We start from the raw sequence: 20,439 nt of genomic DNA, 5'->3' as shown, positions 1-20,439 counted from the left end.
TCCTGTGCCTTTTTTTTCATTTAAAAGCGTAAATTACAAAGCAACTGCAATAAGCGGGCTTTTTCATGTATCATAATTGTTGGAAAATAAAAACATCCCATTATTTGTGTCTACAGGTGAAGCTAGGTAACGTTTGTGTCTGTGTTAGCCCTATGGAGATGTAACGCTTCTAGCAGAATTGTTGTTCAAATATAGGTGTGAACTTTCTTCGCAAACGCTGTTCAAATATTGTCACGTTGTAGTGACGTTAAAGAACACAGTAGCAGTACTGTGAAAGACAAAACTAGCTTTTATTGGGCGAACCTGTGCCCACAAAACAGGCTACACTTAAAGCGCAACGATAGCGGCGAACACAGTCGGCGATCGTCGAAAATATGATCTGCGGGTCAAGCGCGTCGGCTTTTATAGGGCAGTCGTCGAATGTCCCAGACTAAACGTTCGGACCCGCGTGCCTTCCACAAAGTTCTACACCATTCGCGTCAGGCGAGGAAATCAGATAACATAAGGTTCGGCGACAACACACAGCGGTAGAAGCATCGATAACTTTCCAGAAACGTCGGATACATGCAGGCGCGTCCCTCGCTGTGCGATTACAGTTAAGCGGCGAAACATGGTCGCCCGATGAAGATAAGTACACGTGTCAATATAGATGTGAACTTTCTTCGCAAGCTTTCGAGACGTTCAGAATCTGACCTTCAAATGCCGTTCCATTTACGGAGGCGTACTGAAAAAGTGGAAGTCATACGCTCTTATATATATATACAAATGACCCAGGTTATTTGAACTACCTCGTTACCCGGCATACTGTCACGTGAGTTTGATATGCACGCTGCCTCGTCTTTCGAGCATTGTGCGAGAAACTCGGAGAGCTATCCAAGTACACTCCAAGCTCTTTTCTCCCCTGTGCTCTTGGCAGGACAACGTCTTCAACGCTTTTGACAAATAAGATCCTGTTAGCCTTCCGCGCGAAGCTAACAATTTTGGTTTTTGATGCGTTTATGACCAGTTGGTTTACAGCGCACCATGACGCGAAATTCGCATTGTTCTCCCGAAGAGCGGCACAATCATTAACATATTTACAACTTAGAAAGATTCTCGTCATCAGCATATAACAAAAGTGAATAATTCTGAATGACAGCTCAAACGTCGATAATGAAGAGCAAGAAAAGAAGCGCACCCATTGCAGACAATTGCAGAACTCCACTTGTAGCACCATAAAGTTAGGACGACTGACCATTTAGGCTAACGTACAGTATTAGTCGCGTAAGAAGCTCCTTGTTGGCTCTCTGACAGAGTAGGACAGATGAAGGTGCGTCAACCTTTCAAGAACTATTTTGTGGAACACAACACCAAACGCAGGTCGACCTAAATGACATCCAGTGGCCATTTTTTGTATACTAGTTGAGAGGCGTGCATCATGAAGCTGGCGAGGTTGGTGGAGCGTCCCGATATGAAACTATACATTTGAGGACTGATAATATTTTAGAACAAGCTTAGATTCTTCAGTGCGCATTAACCTTGAATAATTTTGATGCTGCTTATAGGAGAGAAATACAACTGTAGTTACCCACAGCAGTTTTTACCTCTGACGGTAGCCACCAGCGATGTTTTCAAAGCCTTTGGAAATGTGTACACCAGAATTGAACATTTTTCTTTAAGACGCACGGGGCATACGTCTTAATCAAAGCAGGTGGAATGTCATCAGGAGCACACGAAATAGAGTTTTAACACTTTGATGCTCGGGAAAACAAGTTCCTTTGAGACCGATAGACTTGAGACCGGGCAAGGGTTGTTGGAAAGCAGTCTAGCTCCCTCACTGTACCCTTCACTGTAGACAGACCCGAAATTTAGGGCGAAGAGGGCGAAGGCGCCTGCAACATCTGGAACAGGTTCGCTTTTGCCGCTAAGTAGAGAGATATCTTGCTTCCTATGCTGGATGACTCTACCCGAAAGTGTGCCAAGAAAGAAAATAAATCAGTCAACCATATTTATTTAACGTGCCTAGGAACAACCCTAAGGTCTGAGTGCTGGCACGCACACAATAAAATCCAAAAACAAAACAAAAACACTTCAGGTGAGTATAATTAAAAAAAACAACGAATAAAAAGAATGGTTGTGAAAAGCACAGAACAGAAACAACAAGGCGGCGCGTAAATAGAAAAGGAAAGGGAGAGGAGGGCCGTTTAACAACGCATGAAACTGACACAACAAGGCAAAGATCAGAAAGGAACGATGACAGCGAGTTATGGAAAATATCCAGATCATGAAAATAAGCGTTATAACGACACTTTATTATGTGGGCTGTTGTGTGTTAGTGACGGCTGGCAGTGACATGGAAAGCTCTATGTTCTCTAGTAATCTTGTGCAGAATAGGAAGCATAATACAAGTCAGGAGTTTGGAACAAATGAGGATAACATGAAGGAGTCTGAAGTGAAAGAAATGTCAGCGCCATTACGTAGGGAGCGAAGTAAAGACAATGACAATAGTCCAACAGTGTTAGAACAAGGTCCAAAGTCGCTTGCGAAGCGGTGCTGACGTATGCTTAGAAACTTGTTCTGGACGCAATCCATAATGTCACTGTTGTATCTGTAAAAGCCATTCCAGACGACCGACGCATATTCAAGTTCAGGAGGACAGCGATCTGTGTATAATTTGCGGACATGTGTAGGATACAAATTCCCCCAATAGTCGTCAGAGATAAGAGAGCACATACCTAGACATAGAAACGCGTTTAGTGTGAGCAGAAAAAGTGTAAGATTGTATTAGAAAGTATGCCAAGATCACTGACCTCAGCGACCTTACACAACGGCACAGAATCTACAGAATAAGAAAAAAGAATGATTTCTGTTTTGCGTGTGAAAGTTATGACATTATCGTTAGCTGCGTTCAAGAGGTTATTATTTTGCATCATTTAGAAAAAGAAAGCGGGTCCGACTGAAGGGTGCGACAGTCACCAACAGTGTGAATTTTCTTTGAAATGTTGATGTCATTGGCATATAGAAGAGTTGCGAATAACAGAATGAGGGTTATTAATAAAAAGTGGAGTCGTCCTTGAGGGGATGCCTCTAGTTGTCACGTAAAAGAAGACGTTTGGCCATTGACGTTAACATAACATCATCTGTCAAGAAGATAACCGCGCAAGAGATTGAGAACTGACATATCAACACTACTGTGCGTAAGCTTCATCAGAAGCAGTGAGTGGCAGACTGCATCAAAGACTTTGCTGAGGTCACAGTAAGCGATGTCAAGTTGCCCCCTTTGAAGTACCGGCGCGGAGACCTCTGTCATGAAAGTTGCGAGATTTGTCATAGTGGAGTGGCCGCTGAGAAATTCATGCTAATTTAGAATGAGAGTTCTTCACATAAAAGACAATATGTGGGAAAGAGCCAAGCTCAAAAATTTTACACGAGGCACAGAGACGAGAAATTGTGCGATAACTTGCGAAATCGGTTTTACAGCCAAACTTAAACAGAGAAGAAACGCGAGCACGTTTTCACATTTGAGGGTAAGTGGAAGTAGTCAGAGTTGTTAAATATAGATGTCAATACCGGAGCAAATATACTGCAGTAAGCTTTAAGAATGGCGGAAGAGATGCCAACGAGGCCGCGGGATAGGGAAGGCTTCAAGCGCTTTACGCATTCATGAAGGAACTTTTCTTTATACAACACAGCACAAGATGTATGAACCACCCTGTGTTGCTGATTGACTCCAGCGTTGAGACCTGAAGCTTTATATAATGGTGACTATTGGACAGCCAAACAATCCGCGACTGCTTGGACTTCTCCTCTAGAGTGAAGCAGGCTGAAATGCTCTCCAGGTATATTATAGCGCTTACGTATTTACTTCCAAAATACCGCAGGCCGTGTCACAGGCACTTTTTTCCAAAAGAATAATTGGCGCTCTTTGGCCATATTTGGCCCTTGCGCCACAGAACACCACATTATTCATCATCATCTTCTAAGAATGCAATATATGAGTCTTGATCCCGGTTATAGAGGCGTTTACAAAGAGTCGGGGAAGAGCGCATTCCTGTCTACTCATTAGGCACATGTATTCTAGATTTACCGTGTGCGCGATCTTTATGTAGTAGGGCGTATATAAGTTCTGACGAAAACCAGTGGGTATATTTAGAGCGTTTACGTCTGCACTCGGGAATGATTTCGCGCATACTGCTCAAAACAAGCTCCGTAAACTGATCTACTCGGTCATCCACATTGATGTTTTGCTGAAACGAATGAGGAATCGGTTAGGGACAATAAATTATATAACCCAAGATAATCACCACGCTTGAAAATAAAGTGAGAGCAATAATTTTTGCCACTGGAGGAGCTCTACCTCAGGGCTGACACAGAGGCAGTAATCTCAAAGGTTCGTGCGAGAACGAGATCCATTTAAAACTTGAACATTCGAGATGTAAAGGTCTCAAACGTTGCGACAGGAATTGGCAATCAATTCATGCTACTTAATAGAGCCGAACGAAAGTCCAAAAACATGCTGAATTTATTCTCTATGTAATTATTGTAATTAGAACATCCAAGCTTGTTCCATTCAATTCCAGGTGTACTAAAATCACCGAGAATGATTACTCTCTGGTTGCTATGGAAAGATATTACACTATCAATAGAAGAGATCACCTCATCAAACAAAATAGTGGAAATGTTGGGCTTTGCATGGAAATATCCAACGAAATATTTTTCACAGCACGCTAGACTGACAAATCGACTCCTCTACGCTTTCCATGTCGTTGCGCCGAAAACACCTGAGTTAGTTATTAATAGCAACCAGTACACCACCACCTTTTTGTTGAGGTCCACTGAAGTCTCTGTCAATGTGAAAGATGTTGCAATGCGGTGCAAAGAAGCTCCAAGAGTAAATTTCACTGCAGAATCAAGTTTCAATAGTAATAAAAATAAGAAAAGAAGGAAAATGGAATTACAGAAAAATTCAGCTGCTTTGGTGCGAAATACAAGAGCGCTTTGGTAAAAGACGTCCAAATCACACGCCACGTTGACGCTTGTGAGTTATCTCGGAATGATTAAGCATGCCCTGGTGAAGCACCACACGGAACGGTTTGAACAGGCATCCCATTGGCCATATTGACGGGTCATTGAGGCCTTAAGGGCTTCATCGTCAACGTCTCCATGAAAAGAGACGTTCGTTCGTTGTCGTTAGGCATAACACCCTGCTGTCACACAAATTGCAGCAAAAGGAGTGCGATCAGGAATTCAAAAGCTGCACTTGGTCGTCTGGCCAGTTACACACTTCGCATTCGTACGTTTTTAACACTTTCTCAGTGATAGAACTGCTATTTCCCGAAAAAAAAGGGCCCGAGCGAAGCATGCATGCGCCCTTGCTGGGCCTCAAAATAATAATAATAATAATAATAATAATAATAATAATAATAATAATAATAATAATAATAATAATAATAATAATAATAATAATAATAATAATAATAATAATAATAATAATAATAATAATAATAATAAAAATAATAATAATAATAATAATAATAATAATAATAATAATAATAATAATAATAATTAGTAGTAGTAGTAGTAGTAGTAGTAGCAGTACTGTGCAGAGGTTTTCGGCTCTCAGCGATGTGAAGCGAGCAGTACCTACATCTTTGGAATCAGGCATACAGCGTATAGGGCAGCGTGTGTTTCAATAAAGAACAAGATCAGAGAGCTTATGAGCAGGAAAGAAGCATCCGAATTGATTAATTGGTAATAAGTTTCTTGTGACAACAATATCAAGCACGTAGCGTTTTCCGCATACGTTTGCTGGTAAGGATTACAGTTCCGCAGGCTGCTGGGGCGACGACAGCTAGCACGGCCATGTGGGAAGTGAGGTCCCTAGCCTTTCGTGTATAAGGGAACCAGCCTAGCTGCTGATTTCAAAAATGTTGCAGTAAAACTATGAGTGGTGCCGTGCTGTCAAAATTGTCATTGCTACCATTACTATCAATTATTAAAGCATTGCGTGCACGTTTTAGCAGCTGTAGTGGCGGTTTTCAACAGTTTCGCTAGACATGCACTTTCGCAGGGCGGTATGGTGCCTCAATATTTTAATTGAGTTTTCGTATAATTTCTTTGCAAGATGTCTATTGATATTGATATTTTGAGCTTCTAGCCCTTTTACGCCAAACAGCAGTTTTATTGCTATATTTCAAGCAAAAGCTTGCACACGTGAAGTGTGTTGTGGCACGGACTGTTGACCACCTTGAGCTTCAGAAGTCTGGTGGTGGTGGTCTGTCGAGCGACCTATGCCAGAACGCCGACGTTCCAGCGGTCAGGCCTAGCGATGCCAACAAATCGGCCACTTCCCCATCGGCGATCCCTCGACGGGCGTTCCTCTAACCGGGATTGGTTCCGAGACGGTAGGTGAGATAGCTGGCTTCCGCGGCCTGGTCCTGCGGACGTTCCAGGGAATATCTATCGTAAGCGATGAAATGGCCCGGCTGCGCAGTGACAACGAGTGTCCTCGTAGGGAAAGCGCGCTGGCATTCGCACAGCAGCCTATAGGTGTGTTACGGGTCGAGGTGGGTTTTCTGTGTTACGAGCTTCGCACTGAGTACAAGGCGTCTTGGCTCATTTCTCGTGCTCCTGTGCCGGTGCACCCGTCCATGACAACGTACGCTGCTACCATCCCGATTCCTTCGCCGAAGGCTGCCACTATTGAGAAGTTATCCAAGGTTACATGGAGAGAAGGTTGGCCTGGCTGCCTCGGAGCTGGGGAGAGCAGGATATATAGGTGGTTAAAATGGTCCCGGGACCGAAAGCCGTTTTTGGGTCCACACTCTCTCCGGAAAGCTCCTTTACTGAACTGACTGCGCACCTCTCAAGCGTTGAGGCATTGTCAACTGCCTGCAAACGCCTCAAGAGATAGCAGGATTCGTATGCCTTGTTCCACGTCTGCGCCAATGAAGGAAGATTTTTCCCCGGCAGGCCCCCTTTTTCTTACCAAAACTGCGTATTTGAGCAATTTGAAGGGCCAATCCGCGACAGTATACCTTCACACAGTTGAGTCAGAAAGCCTTAGCAATGATAGTTATGAATTGCAATTCTAATTTTTACTATAAAATTTTCCCAATATGAGGAAGAAAAATAGTGATTCTGCAGCAATTTCTTTTCATTCCCTTCTATATTAACTTCGACAGACACGTTGCTTCTTTCCGATATATCATCATCAGGTCATTTTCCACCTAGCTATAACGTCTACCGCACAGATCACGACTGCAGTAGCGGTAAAAGTATCGGAGAAGGAGCCTTGATTGCTGTTCGCACGGACTTGGCACCCGTAGCCGAGTCTCTACACGTAGAGTCTCTACGCGTAGTCTCTACATGTCCTGCAGGCGGGGGGGAGCACATACTATTAGCGGGATTTTACATTCACTCTCAACGAATCCATCTTTATCCCATGAACGCCTACAATCATAACCTTACAATACTTGGGAGATGTTAAGGTATGTGGAATACAGTGGGGAAACCTGTCCACATTTTACCTCTACAACTATATTTGACAGAGAAGAATTCTTCATTGCCCCCTTCCCTTTAAAGAGGGATAAAGTTTTTCATCATCATCATCTTGATTCAATTGCTTTCAGCAATCTTTTACCGTTAAACTACGTGCCGAACTCTCATGGCAACATATTGCATTTAAACTTTTCGAACTTGGAAAGCGTGTGTGTCTCCTGTGAAAACAGAAAATTGGTTCCAATAGACTATTATCACCATTCTTTAAATTGTGACAACAAGTAGACAAGGCTTGAAAGAAAATGCGCCAAGTGTGCCAGATTCATCGCAGTGTATTTAATTTTGCCGCATGCGATAACATAAGTTTTTACCAATAGTTTTCTAAGAAGACCTGTCTCCTATATTAAATTGAGATAATTCAAATTATCAAGTGCATTATTTCATTGAAATCTTGCGGGTCGGAATGCGTGCCTACGCTGCCATAAAACAAATTCGTATTTCACGCTCCACATTTCGCTTTTCGACTGAGCTTCACAAATCACTGAAATACAAAAAGCGCGCCCGCAAATGAGCGAAGAGAGAATTTGAAAAAATGTGAAGCTATATTCAAGGAGTACCAATATATAAGTCAAAAACTGTACGACCATGATCATAATAATTATATTAACACAATCAAAAATATTCGCAAACCCATCAAACCTCTCCAATATGTGCAAGTAAGGCCGATGCCAAGTGAAATAGATACTACCTCTTTGTTAACAAGCACTCATTAAACTATTGAGGACGTAGCAGGTGCGCTTGCACGGTGCTTTCCATTATAGTTATTCAGGTTCCAGCGCAAAATATACAAAAACGCACACAGTCACACAAACAGAACAGGCCCCTATCTTCCAACTAACCCACATGTGCGGATGGTGTTGTGCATCAATTGCCGCTAACGTGCGTAGGGCAGATGGAACTAATGTACGTAGGGCAGATGGAACGCTGCCTAAATGAGTGGTTAAAGGAGCACCTCAGGAATGTAACAAGGAGCACCGGGACACTTGGTGTTACGCTGCCGTGACGGTGCGTATGCTTCGTATATTTAGAATATTAGTCTCGTTCAGCGACAAAGACCGTTGCACGCGCGAGATTATGGAACCTGCAGTAGTTAAATGCAATATTAATGAGTGCGTCAATACGCCGTCCTTTCTCGTTATCTCCAAAAAAAAATTCAATTTCTTGAATACAGCTGGTAACAAGCGCTTATTAACGCACAAGTGTTGGTATGATCAAGTGGTTCCTTGTGTTTTCTCTCTTATTTTTGTCTCATGTTTTCTGTTTTTCAGTATATATTGAAGATATCTCCAATTAAACGTTAGTTGGAAGTTAGCACCTCTTTTGTTCATGTTTCTTAGTGCTTTTCGTAGATTCTACGCTAAAACATTAATAAGCATGGATTACGGCTTAGCCAGAACCAATACTTTGCTCCTTTCAATAAATTTTCTGCAGAAGTGCTGGTCCCACTTCGTCCGACTTTGTACTGCAGAGTGGTGATGCGCCAGCCACTGCGTCTATTAGTGAAGAACTTATCCCAAAAAGCATTCACAGCGCAAAATCATAGCTGTCATGTGGCCAGGATGGTATTCCTATGGCTTTCATTTATCTGTTCACTGATGTGCTCAGTCGAATCCCAACTCTATTATGCAACACGTGCTGCAGAACACGTAACACTCCCTCTACCATGGGAAATATCACGTGTCACTCCCATCCAGAAATCCGGCTTGAAAAGGGGCCTACAAAGCTGCAAATCTTTTTCCCAGCTATGCTCCACTTCGAAAATATTTGAGCTTGTCCTGCACACATTATTCGCTTGTAGCGTATAAACATGCCTGATACCTAATGAACATGAATTTCTATTGGACCGTTCAACAGCAACAAACATCGTCAGGCCATGCATCACCAGCTCTCAAAAACAGCAATTAACTTGAAACTCTTCTGCGCCACTGACTCTTTCCTGCAGGACTACCTGTTAGATGCACAGGGATATGTCACATGCAACGGAGAGTCCCGAACCATGCACATTGGTACCAGGGGTGTGCCAGAGCCCAGTTTTATTCGCCATTAGCGCTTGAGCCTATACGAAGCTAGGTCGATTTCTCGGTTACTGTGAACATACTGTCCTGTAATCGATGGGTGTCGGGTGGTGTTCAAGTAGCATCAAAGCACCTGTTTGCCCTGCGTGAACTATTGCCGGCTATTTTAGCTATGCGTGAAAAAAACATTTGATTTCATTACAAGCCGAACATGGAGAGATTATTATGTAAATATTGACACGTGTACTTATCTTTATCGGGCGACCACGTTTGGCCGCCTAACAAATGTTATCGTGCAGCGCAGGACGTGCCTGCCTGTAAAAGAAGTTCCTGGAATGTTATCGATGGTTCCCTCCACTGTCTTTCACCGCAACTTGTGTAATCTGATTGCATGTATGCGCGACACGAATAATGCAGAACTTTGTGGAAGGCACGTGGGTCCCATCGGTTAATCTGGAACATTCCACGACTGATCTATAAAAGCCGACGCGCTTGACCCAAGGTCGATTCAAATAGGTCGCGAAGCCAGGGGGGGGGGGGGACACTCCGTATACATCCCATTGGCCGTTTTCGAGCAGACGCTCTTTCGACGCTAGCGCCAAGGTCCCCTTCAGTTACGGCCGACGCATTAAGCAAAATGGCGGCGCACACGATTGTTTACGTTGTCATGGCAACAGCAACAGCAGCCGCGTGGCACCTCCTCTCCCAAACGTTTTTCTTTCCTTTTTGTTTTTATTATGCCGACCCGCTGCACTCCCTTTCCCCCATGCCGCGCACACCGCTCACTTTTGTTTTTGTTTTTACCCGTAAGCGGTGCGTTTTTTCTTCTTTTTTATAGCGCGCTTGTTACCGCGCGCCACGCGCCAGCTCGCAAGCAATGCGCGCGCTACGCCGCGCATTGGCATTGCCTGCGAGCTGGCGCGTGGTGCGCCGTGGGCTATGCGTTGGCACGCACGCAGTCTTGCCCATACTTATATTATACCAGCATGTGCCGGGACATAAAAAAAATTCCACTTCCAACACAACAGATGTTTAGTCTCGCTTTATTGACTTCGTTTCCGAAAAGAGATTTTTTTTACAACGTGGTGTGATACACGCTCAAAAAATGAGCAAAAGTGAGAGGTGCATGACATATACAAGAGTACTAAAGACAAAAGTTCACAGATGGTGAAATAACAAAATAAAGTGCCAGAAAACACGAAGGCCATTTCATGTACACACATATAAAAACAAGATTTTTACATAACGTCCTCAAGACCTAAATGTAGACGAGCTCCTGATATGTGCACTAAGATATTGCACAAAATTGGACGACGTGTATGACATAGTCATGACAACTATAAAAAGGGAAAACTCACTGGTAATGGCAAAAACAATGACACGCAAAATACCTGAAAGATGGAATAAAATGGTAACATTGTTTGAGAGCCATACCAAAATAAAGCTTACTTATAAATCTGCACGAAAGTATATGAAATGCTTGACATGTTCATTACTGCTGAACAAATTGAAAAAAACATGGCAGAAAAAAATAACATTGTACTAAAAACTGAAACACACATTATCACATTATTTTGCACTTGGCCACAACTTGAGTAACGGTGGCGAGAGGAACAGAAGGTAGTCGGCTTTTGCAGCAGCACATAGAAAACATTCGCACAAAGGCTTATTCCTCAATCAAAGACCAGGTAAAACAAGCCAACACGATTTTTCTTGCTACCCGAATGCAATGCTTAGCAATAAAATTACGTCACTTAAGGCACTAAGTCGTACCTACTGGGCTCTCCCTAGTATAATAAACACGAACTACAAAAATCTGCATGTAGGACACTTGCAATGCTCATGCTTCCCAGAGGAAAAAAAAGCGGATCATGCCGACACATGAAAGTTGTTCGCGCGGTTTTCCCATCGGGGGCTACTGAGATAGTACACAAACACTAACAGTAATTTTTCAGTTGTTAGTTGGTTTGTAGAACGTGATACAAAGAAAAAGCACTGAGGGCGGTATGGAAAGCTGGGCAAGTTACTGAAATTGCAGAATGAGGCTTGGCACAGAAAAACACAAGTCACAGACCAGGTGACAATGAGGAGGAACATATATTTGTCAGCTTTCTCTACCGGGAAGAGGCAAGTGTAGCACAATCAAGGCGCAACGACGTCCGGAGCCTCATGGAGTACACAAATGGACAGGGCTGTGTTCGTGTAGATGCGCCTTCTGATGTCCTTCGGTCTGAGCGCTCACCTGTTGTCTTTAGGCACGCGGAACAACCTTGCAGGACTTGTTTTTGAGGTATTTGTGCACCACTGCACGATGCACGAGCGGTACGAGTCGTGAAACGGGTGAAACATCGCGGAGCACAAGCACACAGCTACTGAGGAACACAGAACTGACGAAACTAGCCACGTCGGTCAACGCACAGCAGCACACGCATTTCGATGACAGTAGATAACAAAAATAAAGCGTTACGTAGCGGACTAAGCAGCAGCCGGGCCGGCGGGGATGGCACGGCGGCGCGGGCGCGTAGACAGTCGAAGGTGAGGGAGTTGAGAGGGTATTACGAGAGAGGGCGTAGGGAGAGGAGTTGAGCGGGGAGAAGGACTTGGCCACCTGGATCGGCGCGCGTGCGCGCGACGATCTACGAGGCCATGCAAGGGAAACGGATTTTTGCGTCGCCCATTACAGAGATGGTGCCAATTTCCTGTGCCACCGGTACCGGGGAGTGTCCCCCCCCCCCCCCTGGCGAAGCTTCGGGCGAAAAGCGGTTCAGTGCAGATTGTCACCGACATCAGCATGGGGGGTTATGGGAGCAGCGATTGAAGCGCGACAATGTTTGGAGGGAACAAACATTGGGAAAGAAAAACGCGTTTTTTAATTCAAACGAGACACAGTTAGATTCATTCAACGAAAATAAAATTCCTAGTCAATTTGATATATTCGTGATGAGTTAAGAAAATACGTTTAATATTATTATTATTAATATATGCATTTCTTTTCAGCACCCATCGCTACAGGGGGCGTTGACGCCACTATCACTCGCAGTGCCATGCACGTCTTGAAATGGGCAGAAAGGCGCACTCTTAACACCTGTTGAAATACGCCTCCCTCACAATTTGTGCATTCTTGCTTGTCGAAGTTTGTCTGAATTTGGTGACGCGGGTAGCTTCATCGCTTCTTAATATGTTCAGTCAAAAGTAGTGAGTTACGACTACCAGATAATTGTGTAGTTGTTTTCGTGCGACTGGCGCGGGCCGACGGGCTTGGCATCCGAAACTAGGATCAGCACTCTACACCTAAAGCTTTCGTCGGCGTCCAAAGAAAGTATGTTCTGTGCAGGGATGCGATTTCGACAACCGTACGGCTGGCCTTTTCCTGCATCGCTTTCCACGCTCAAAGCTCGAAACGCCCATGAAGTCGAATGGCGGGGCATTTGAATATATAGCTTCAAAGAAAAAACAACAAAACAAAATTCGCGCCTTCGTAAGCAAAATGACGTCACTTCTGCGTTTAACGGACATGGCGTCACGTTATTTTTTCTTCCGCCGGAAGTGTTCCCACCACATACAGATGGCGCTAAGCCCCATGAACTGGCGATGGACCGCCATGTTTTGAACGTATGGGCTGCTATGGAAGCTTCGCTACCAGGTATATTTATCTTGCTTGACCCGCCGATCAGATTTTCGACGATCGCTGACTGTGTTCGTCGCTATCGTTGTGCTTTAAGTGTAGCCTGCTTTGTGGGCACAGGTTCGCCCAATAAAAGCTAGTTTTGTCTTTCACAGTACTGCTACTGTGCCATTTAACGTCACTACCACGTGACATCTGGTGGAGGTGCTTTTGGTTCATGTACCGGACGCCCCCGACAAGCCGTGATCCAAGCCCGGACCGTAAAGAGAGCACCAACGTAGTCACGGACCATCGAGTAAGCCGTCGTCTACAACAGCTGCCCCCGGAACATGGACTGCTTCCTGAGAAGACCAAGAAGATTATGGCCAAGGCAACACCAATGGCAGCCCCAGCGTCCCCGATCGTGCTGCAGCAGCCCAGGGAACCACCGACGTTCCGCGGTTCCACATTTGAGGACCCCGAAAGCTGGCTGGAAACGTATGAGAGGGTCGCTACGTTTAACAGCTGGGCAAGCGATGACAAGCTGCGACATGTCGATTTCGCATTGGAGGACGCCGCCAGGACGTGGTTCGAGAATCGAGAAGCCACCTTGACGACGTGGGACCTGTTCCGAAGCGGCTTCCTGCAAACATTTACAAGCGTCGTGCGAAAAGAGCGAGCCCAAGCTCTACTGGAGACCAGAGCGCAGCTGCCGAATGAGACGATTGCGATCTTCACTGAGCAAATGACCCGTCTGTTCCGCTACGCCGACCCGGAAATGTCAGAGGAGAAGAAAGTCCGCCTACTGATGCGTGGTATAAAGGACGAACTTTTTGCCGGAATGGTAAGAAGCCCACCGAAAACCGTCGACGAGTTCCTTCATGAGGCGACGAACATTGAAAAGACACTGGAATTGCGGAACCGGCAATTCGACCGACGCGCCAAGCCAACAAGCTACGCCGGCGTTCAATCAGTGGCCACCGACGACCTGCGCGAGACCATCCGGGCAATCGTACGAGAGGAGCTTCAGAAGATCTTCCCTTCATCGCAACCTCAAGTGGCCTCAATCGCCGAAGTTGTCAAAGAAGAAGTCCAGGGATCGCTCGGAGTTCCCGAGGTACAATCACAATCATCGCAGATCCAGCCAGAAGCGATGACCTACGCCGCCGTGGCCCGCCGTCAAGGTCCCCCACCACGGCCGCGCCGGGGCCCTGCAACGCCGCAATTCCGTCGTCCAACGCCGCCGCCACCGCCAGCACGCCCACCCTTCGCCCAGCGCAGCTACGCGCAGAAGACGGACATTTGGCGAGCCCCCGACCACCGCCCGCTTTGCTATCATTGCGGAGAAGCCGGGCACATCTACCGCCGATGCCCATACCGGGATATGGGACTCCGAGGGTTCGCCGTTAACGCGCCGCGACCACAAATTGACGAACGACCTCGCGATATCGCCGACTACCTCGCCGCCACTCAGTGGAACCCTCGAAGACCATCCTGTTCGCCGTCACCAGGCCGCTACCTGTCACCGCAGTGTCGACCATACACCGGCCAAGCCCGGGGCCGCTCTCCGAGCCCATATCCGGAAAACTAAAAGCAGCAACCGATGGAGGTGCGGTTGCTGTTCGTCGAACTGACGAAGATCCTCCGCCGACGACGAAGACGACGAAGAAACCATCTCGACGACATAATAACGACACGCCGCCATCCCGACGAAGTCAGGAAGCGAAGACTACACCGACGAATGACGACTTGACGACGCAACGTTCCAGCTTTAGTTCAACACGACGCAGCCGTGATCCGACGCCAAGACGTAACTGCAACGCCAGACAAAGAACCACCGATCTCGACGCGCTTCTCGACGGTCACGCAGTTACCGCCTTAGTGGACACAGGGGCCGATTATTCCGTAATGAGTGGACATATCGCCGCCCATTTGAAGAAAGTTAAAACTGCATGGGAAGGCCCTCAAATTCAAACCGCTGGAGGACACCTCATTACACCGACTGGAATCTGCACGGCAAGAGTTACCGTTCATGACCGGACTTACCCTGCCACCTTCGTTATCCTCCAACAGTGTTCACGAGACGTCATTCTCGGCATGGACTTCCTGAACCAACACGGCGCAATCATCGACCTGAAGACGAAGTCAATAACGCTGTCGGAAGATCAAGCGATAACGCCGGAGAGCCCTCGTAGTCGCCATGCCTTGAGGGCGCTCGAAGATCGAGTCAGCATCCCGCCTCGCTCCAGCATTGTCATTTCGGTCGGCACCGAAACACCCGCTGATGTAGAAGGCATGATCGAAGGCGACCAACGTCTACTGCTCGACCGTGAAATTTGCGTCGCAAGAGGGATCGCTCGACTGCACGGAGGAAACACGAAGGTGTTGCTGACAAACTTCAGCCAGGAGTTCAAGCACATCAACAAGGGCACGACGATTGCATACATCGAGGAAATTCAGGAAACCAGCGATACGTTTGTCCTCTCGGATTCTGTCGCATCTACACCGACGACCATAGCTCCCGAGCCAGACGTCGACATAAATCCAAGTCTCCCCGTGATTAAGAAGCAACAGCTCAGAAGTCTGCTTCGACGATACAAAGACTGCTTTTCGAGGTCATCGAGGATTCGACAAACCCCAGTCGCAAAGCATCGCATAATAACCGAAGAGTGCGATCGACCACTCCTCCAGAGCCCTTACAGAGTTTCGACGCGAGAACGCGAAGCTATAAGACACCAAGTCGACGAAATGCTGCGCGACGACATCATCCAGCCGTCGAAAAGCCCGTGGGCCTCTCCAGTAGTGTTATTTGAGAAAAAGGACGGAACCCTACGTTTCTGCGTCGATTATCGTCGATAGAACGAAATCACGAAGAAAGACGTATACCCCCTCCCACGAATAGACGATGCATTGGATCGGCTCTGCAATGCTAAATACTTCTCATCGATGGACCTCAAGTCTGGCTACTGGCAAATAGAAGTCGATGAAAGGGATCGCGAAAAGACCGCCTTCATCACGCCAGACGGCCTCTACGAGTTGAAGGTTATGCCACTCGGACTGTGCTCGGCGCCTGCAACGTTCCAGCGCGTCATGGACACGGTATTAGCAGGATTGAAGTGGCAGACCTGTCTCGTTTACCTGGATGACGTCGCCGTCTTCGCCGCAAATTTCGACGATCACCTCAAGCGGCTTGCTACAGTACTAGAAGCCATCAAGTCGTCAGGGCTTACTTTGAAGCCGGAAAAATGCCGCTTCGCTTACGATGAGCTTCTGTTCCTAGGCCACGTAATCAGCAAATCTGGTGTCCGTCCAGACCCACAAAACACAGCTGCAATAGCACAGTTCCCACAACCCATCAACAAGAAGGCAGTGCGTAGATTCCTTGGCATGTGTGCCTACTATAGGCGCTTTGTCAAGGACTTTTCACGCATCGCCGAGCCGTTGACACGTCTATCTAAATGTGATGTTGAGTTCAAGTGGGAAACGCCGCAGGCCGACGCATTTGAAGAACTCAAACGACGCATGCAGTCGCCGCCCGTACTTGCGCACTTCGACGAGTACGCCGATACAGAAATCCATACTGACGCCAGTAGCCTAGGCCTCGGTGTCATTCTAGTACAGAGGAGAAACGGAGTCGAACAGGTGATAGCTTACGCTAGCCGGTCGCTGTCAAAAGCGGAAGGCAACTATTCTACGACCGAAAAGGAATGCCTCGCCATTGTTTGGGCTACAGCTAAATTTTGCCCTTATCTTTATGGCAGGCCATTCAAAGTCGTCAGTGACCATCACGCGTTGTGTTGGCTAGCGAATATAAAGGATCCTTCAGGACGACTAGCGCGGTGGAGCCTTAGACTACAAGAATACGACATCACTGTCACCTACAAGTCCGGACGAAAACACTCCGATGCCGATTGCCTATCACGCGCCCCCATTGACCCGCCGACGCAAGACGATGAGGATCACGACGCCTTCCTTGGAATGATAAGCGCGGAAGACTTCGCTGCACAGCAACGGGCAGACGCGGAGCTAAAAGACCTCGTCGAATATTTGAAAGGGCACACCGACGTTGTCCCCAGGGCATTTAAGCGTGGATTATCTTCCTTCACACTTCAAAACAATCTACTCGTGAAGAAGAACTTTTCACCAGTCCGCACCAACTACCTTCTTGTTGTCCCGTCAGGACTTCGTCCAGAAGTATTGCACGCCCTACATGACGATCCGACCGCTGGACACCTAGGATTTTCCCGGACACTATCGAGGATACAAGAAAAGTATTATTGGCCCCACCTGACCGCCGACGTCGCCCGTTATGTCAGAACATGCCGAGACTGTCAGCGACATAAGACACCGCCGACAAGGCCAGCCGCATTACTACAGCCAATCGAGCCTCCTTGCCGACCATTCCAGTAGATCGGGATGGACTTGCTGGGACCCTTTCCGACGTCAACAACCGGAAATAAATGGATCGTCGTGGCGACGGGCTACCTCACCCGCTTCGCTGAAACTAAAGCACTGCCGAAAGGTAGCGCAGCCGAAGTGGCGAAATTCTTTGTCGAAAACATCCTGCTGCGACATGGCGCCCCAGAAGTCCTCATCACCGACAGAGGAACAGCCTTTACAGCGGAGGTCACTCAAGCCATTCTGAACTACAGTCAGACAAGGCACAGGAGGACAACGGCCTACCACCCGCAGACGAACGGTCTTACGGAGCGGCTGAATAAGACCCTCGCCGACATGCTAGCGATGTACGTCGACGTCGAACACAAGACGTCGGATGCCGTCCTGCCATACGTAACATTCGCTTACAACACGGCGGTGCAAGAAACATCACAGATCACGCCGTTCAAGTTGGTTTACGGCAGGAACCCGACGACGACGCTCGACGCCGTGTTGCCGCACGTCACTGACGAAGAGAATCTTGACGTCACTACCTATCTCCAGCGTGCCGAAGAAGCCCGACAACTCGCCCGTCTACGGATCAAAAACCAGCAGCGTACTGACAGCCGACACTACAACCTCCGACGACGCTTCGTCGAGTACCAGCCCGGTGACCGTGTTTGGGTATGGACCCCGATACGCCGACGAGGACTGAGTGAGAAACTACTGCGATGCTATTTCGGACCCTGCAAGGTCATCCGACGTATTGGCGCACTGGACGATGAGGTCGTGCCAGACGGCATTTCGCATTCACAGCGGCGCCGCGCACGACCTGAAGTGGTCCACGTGGTGCGTCTTAAACCGTTTTACGGACGCTAACGAACTTCCCTTATTTTGTTGTTTTGTTTGCTACGAGTGCTTATTTATTACTTTCGTTTGTTTGCAGCATCGGGTCGATGCTTATTAAGAGGGGGGTAATGACACGTGTACTCATCTTTATCGGGCGACCACGTTTGGCCGCCTAACAAATGTTATCGTGCAGCGCAGGACGCGCCTGCATGTAAAAGAAGTTTCTGGAATGTTATCGATGGTTCCCTTCACTATCTTTCACGGCAATTTGTGTAATCTGATTGCATGTATGCGCGACGCGAATAGTGCAGAACTTTGTGGAAGGCACGTGGGTCCCATCGGTTAATCTGGAACATTCCACGACTGATCTATTTGGTATGAAAACGCACACATACGCTGGGCAGTTAGAAAAATAGGGATGGACGAGGCAGGCAACAGCCACCTCGAGTGACACAGTGCCTGCTTACATTTAGGGAGAAAGATATAGCAACGCACAACCGTTGACCACCATGATCGTGCTATAAATTGGGCTAAGAACGGCCGTACAACAATTTTTAATAGTTTTGTGGCAATATATAACATAGCGATGTCATGGGGGAACACTCCTTTACACGCCGCAAGCCATTTAATCTTGCTTTCTTGAATCTCGCATAGGTATTGTGATGTGCAGTGTTCGAACTCCAGGCAGGTAATTTGGCGCAAATGCACATTTAAATATGCTGCTCTCTTGGCTTTCCGTAATGCCATAATGCATGTCCACTAGAAGTTTCATTTTGTTATTAAACAGAAATTGGTGATCTGCAGAGGCTAACGTTCATGGTCAATAATATTTTCACGATAAACATGGCATTCTTGCTCTTTATTCGGCTGCATTATAAAGGTGTTAGCTCTTCAGTCGACAATTTAGGCACCCTTCTTTCAAAATATACGGAAATTAGCGTCTTCCTATTTCTGTTTTAGTAGAGGGCATGTACGACGTAGGCAACGTATGTTTTTTTCCGTGTCAGATTCAAATGTGATCTGCTTGTTCCTTCATGTAAATTCGCAGGGAACAAACCCAGTGCTAGAAAAACATATAACGGCTGAGAACTGGAGAGTTGGGCAACTTAACGCGTGAAAATAGCACTCAAAAGAAAAAAAACTCACTGAGCCATTATATTTTCTGCATTCTGTTTCTTTTTGGCATCCTCTCACCAATGATGAGCAGTCTTGATGCACCTGGGTACGCTTAAAGTGTTTATCATGAACAAGGTACACTTGAAAGTCGTCTAAATTCAACAAGTTGTTCAACGGCAGAATGTTCAACTTATTGAACATTCTCGTTTAACAACTCCTTGAAGTTGTGGAAAATGTGTTGTATTTTTGTATTTACTGGGAGTGCAGAGAAGCACATCAGATGGCCGTGAGAAACAAACGCGTCGTCCGTTAATATGGCACAAAAACTGCCATCATCAGCAATGGTTTAACCCCCCCCCCCCATGCAAGCAAAAGATACATTGCTCACCCTCTCGTAATGCCGATGATAAAAGCACTCATTACATTGAAGCGTAAAGTGCATGCATTAGTTGGAATCACGCATACAACGTACAGAAACGCGGCGTCCAGTCGAGTTATGCAAAAAAAACCACGTGACCTTCTCAATGTCGCCGTAGCATAATCATGCTATGGCGACATCTTATAGCACCGTATTCAAAATTATTACCCTCGCCTGCCAAGAATAGCACATGTTCTGAACTAATCTGTACTTCATCTCATCTCTTCCATATTGCAGGACCACATGCGACTGGAAACAATGAAGGATGCTGTTGATGCCTTCCTCTTGTGCTTACTCCCTGACACTGTCCATCTGGCTATTGTCAGTTTCAGCGACAACGCACACGAAGAGCATTCCATGGAGCCCGTCAACATGGGAACTCTCGAAGGATTTCGAAATGTTGTGAAGAAGATGCAGACGGGTTCAGCGACATGCATTGGCTGTGCGCTGAGAAGGGCCCGTCAGGTACGCATTTTCGCTGACTTTCATCACCAATGATTAAAAAGTCAAATAGGAAAAAC

General features: G+C 46.7%; 1 protein-coding gene across 7 annotated transcripts in view; it reads left to right on the top strand.

Moving 5' to 3' along the window:
- Nucleotides 1-20,439, top strand: part of LOC139061257 (calcium-activated chloride channel regulator 1-like) — a 323,451-nt gene that overhangs the window by 110,576 nt on the left and 192,436 nt on the right. For all 7 annotated transcript variants that reach the window (XM_070540974.1, XM_070540969.1, XM_070540970.1 and 4 more), the window contains one exon: nucleotides 20,156-20,383. In XM_070540974.1, the coding sequence (XP_070397075.1) occupies nucleotides 20,156-20,383 (228 nt within the window). The remainder of the gene's footprint in view (nucleotides 1-20,155; nucleotides 20,384-20,439) is intronic.

Source organism: Dermacentor albipictus, chromosome 6, assembly GCF_038994185.2.
Source record: "Dermacentor albipictus isolate Rhodes 1998 colony chromosome 6, USDA_Dalb.pri_finalv2, whole genome shotgun sequence".
In the NCBI taxonomy this organism is placed as follows: Eukaryota; Metazoa; Arthropoda; class Arachnida; order Ixodida; family Ixodidae; genus Dermacentor; species Dermacentor albipictus.
This window is presented reverse-complemented; position numbering and strand designations above follow the sequence as displayed.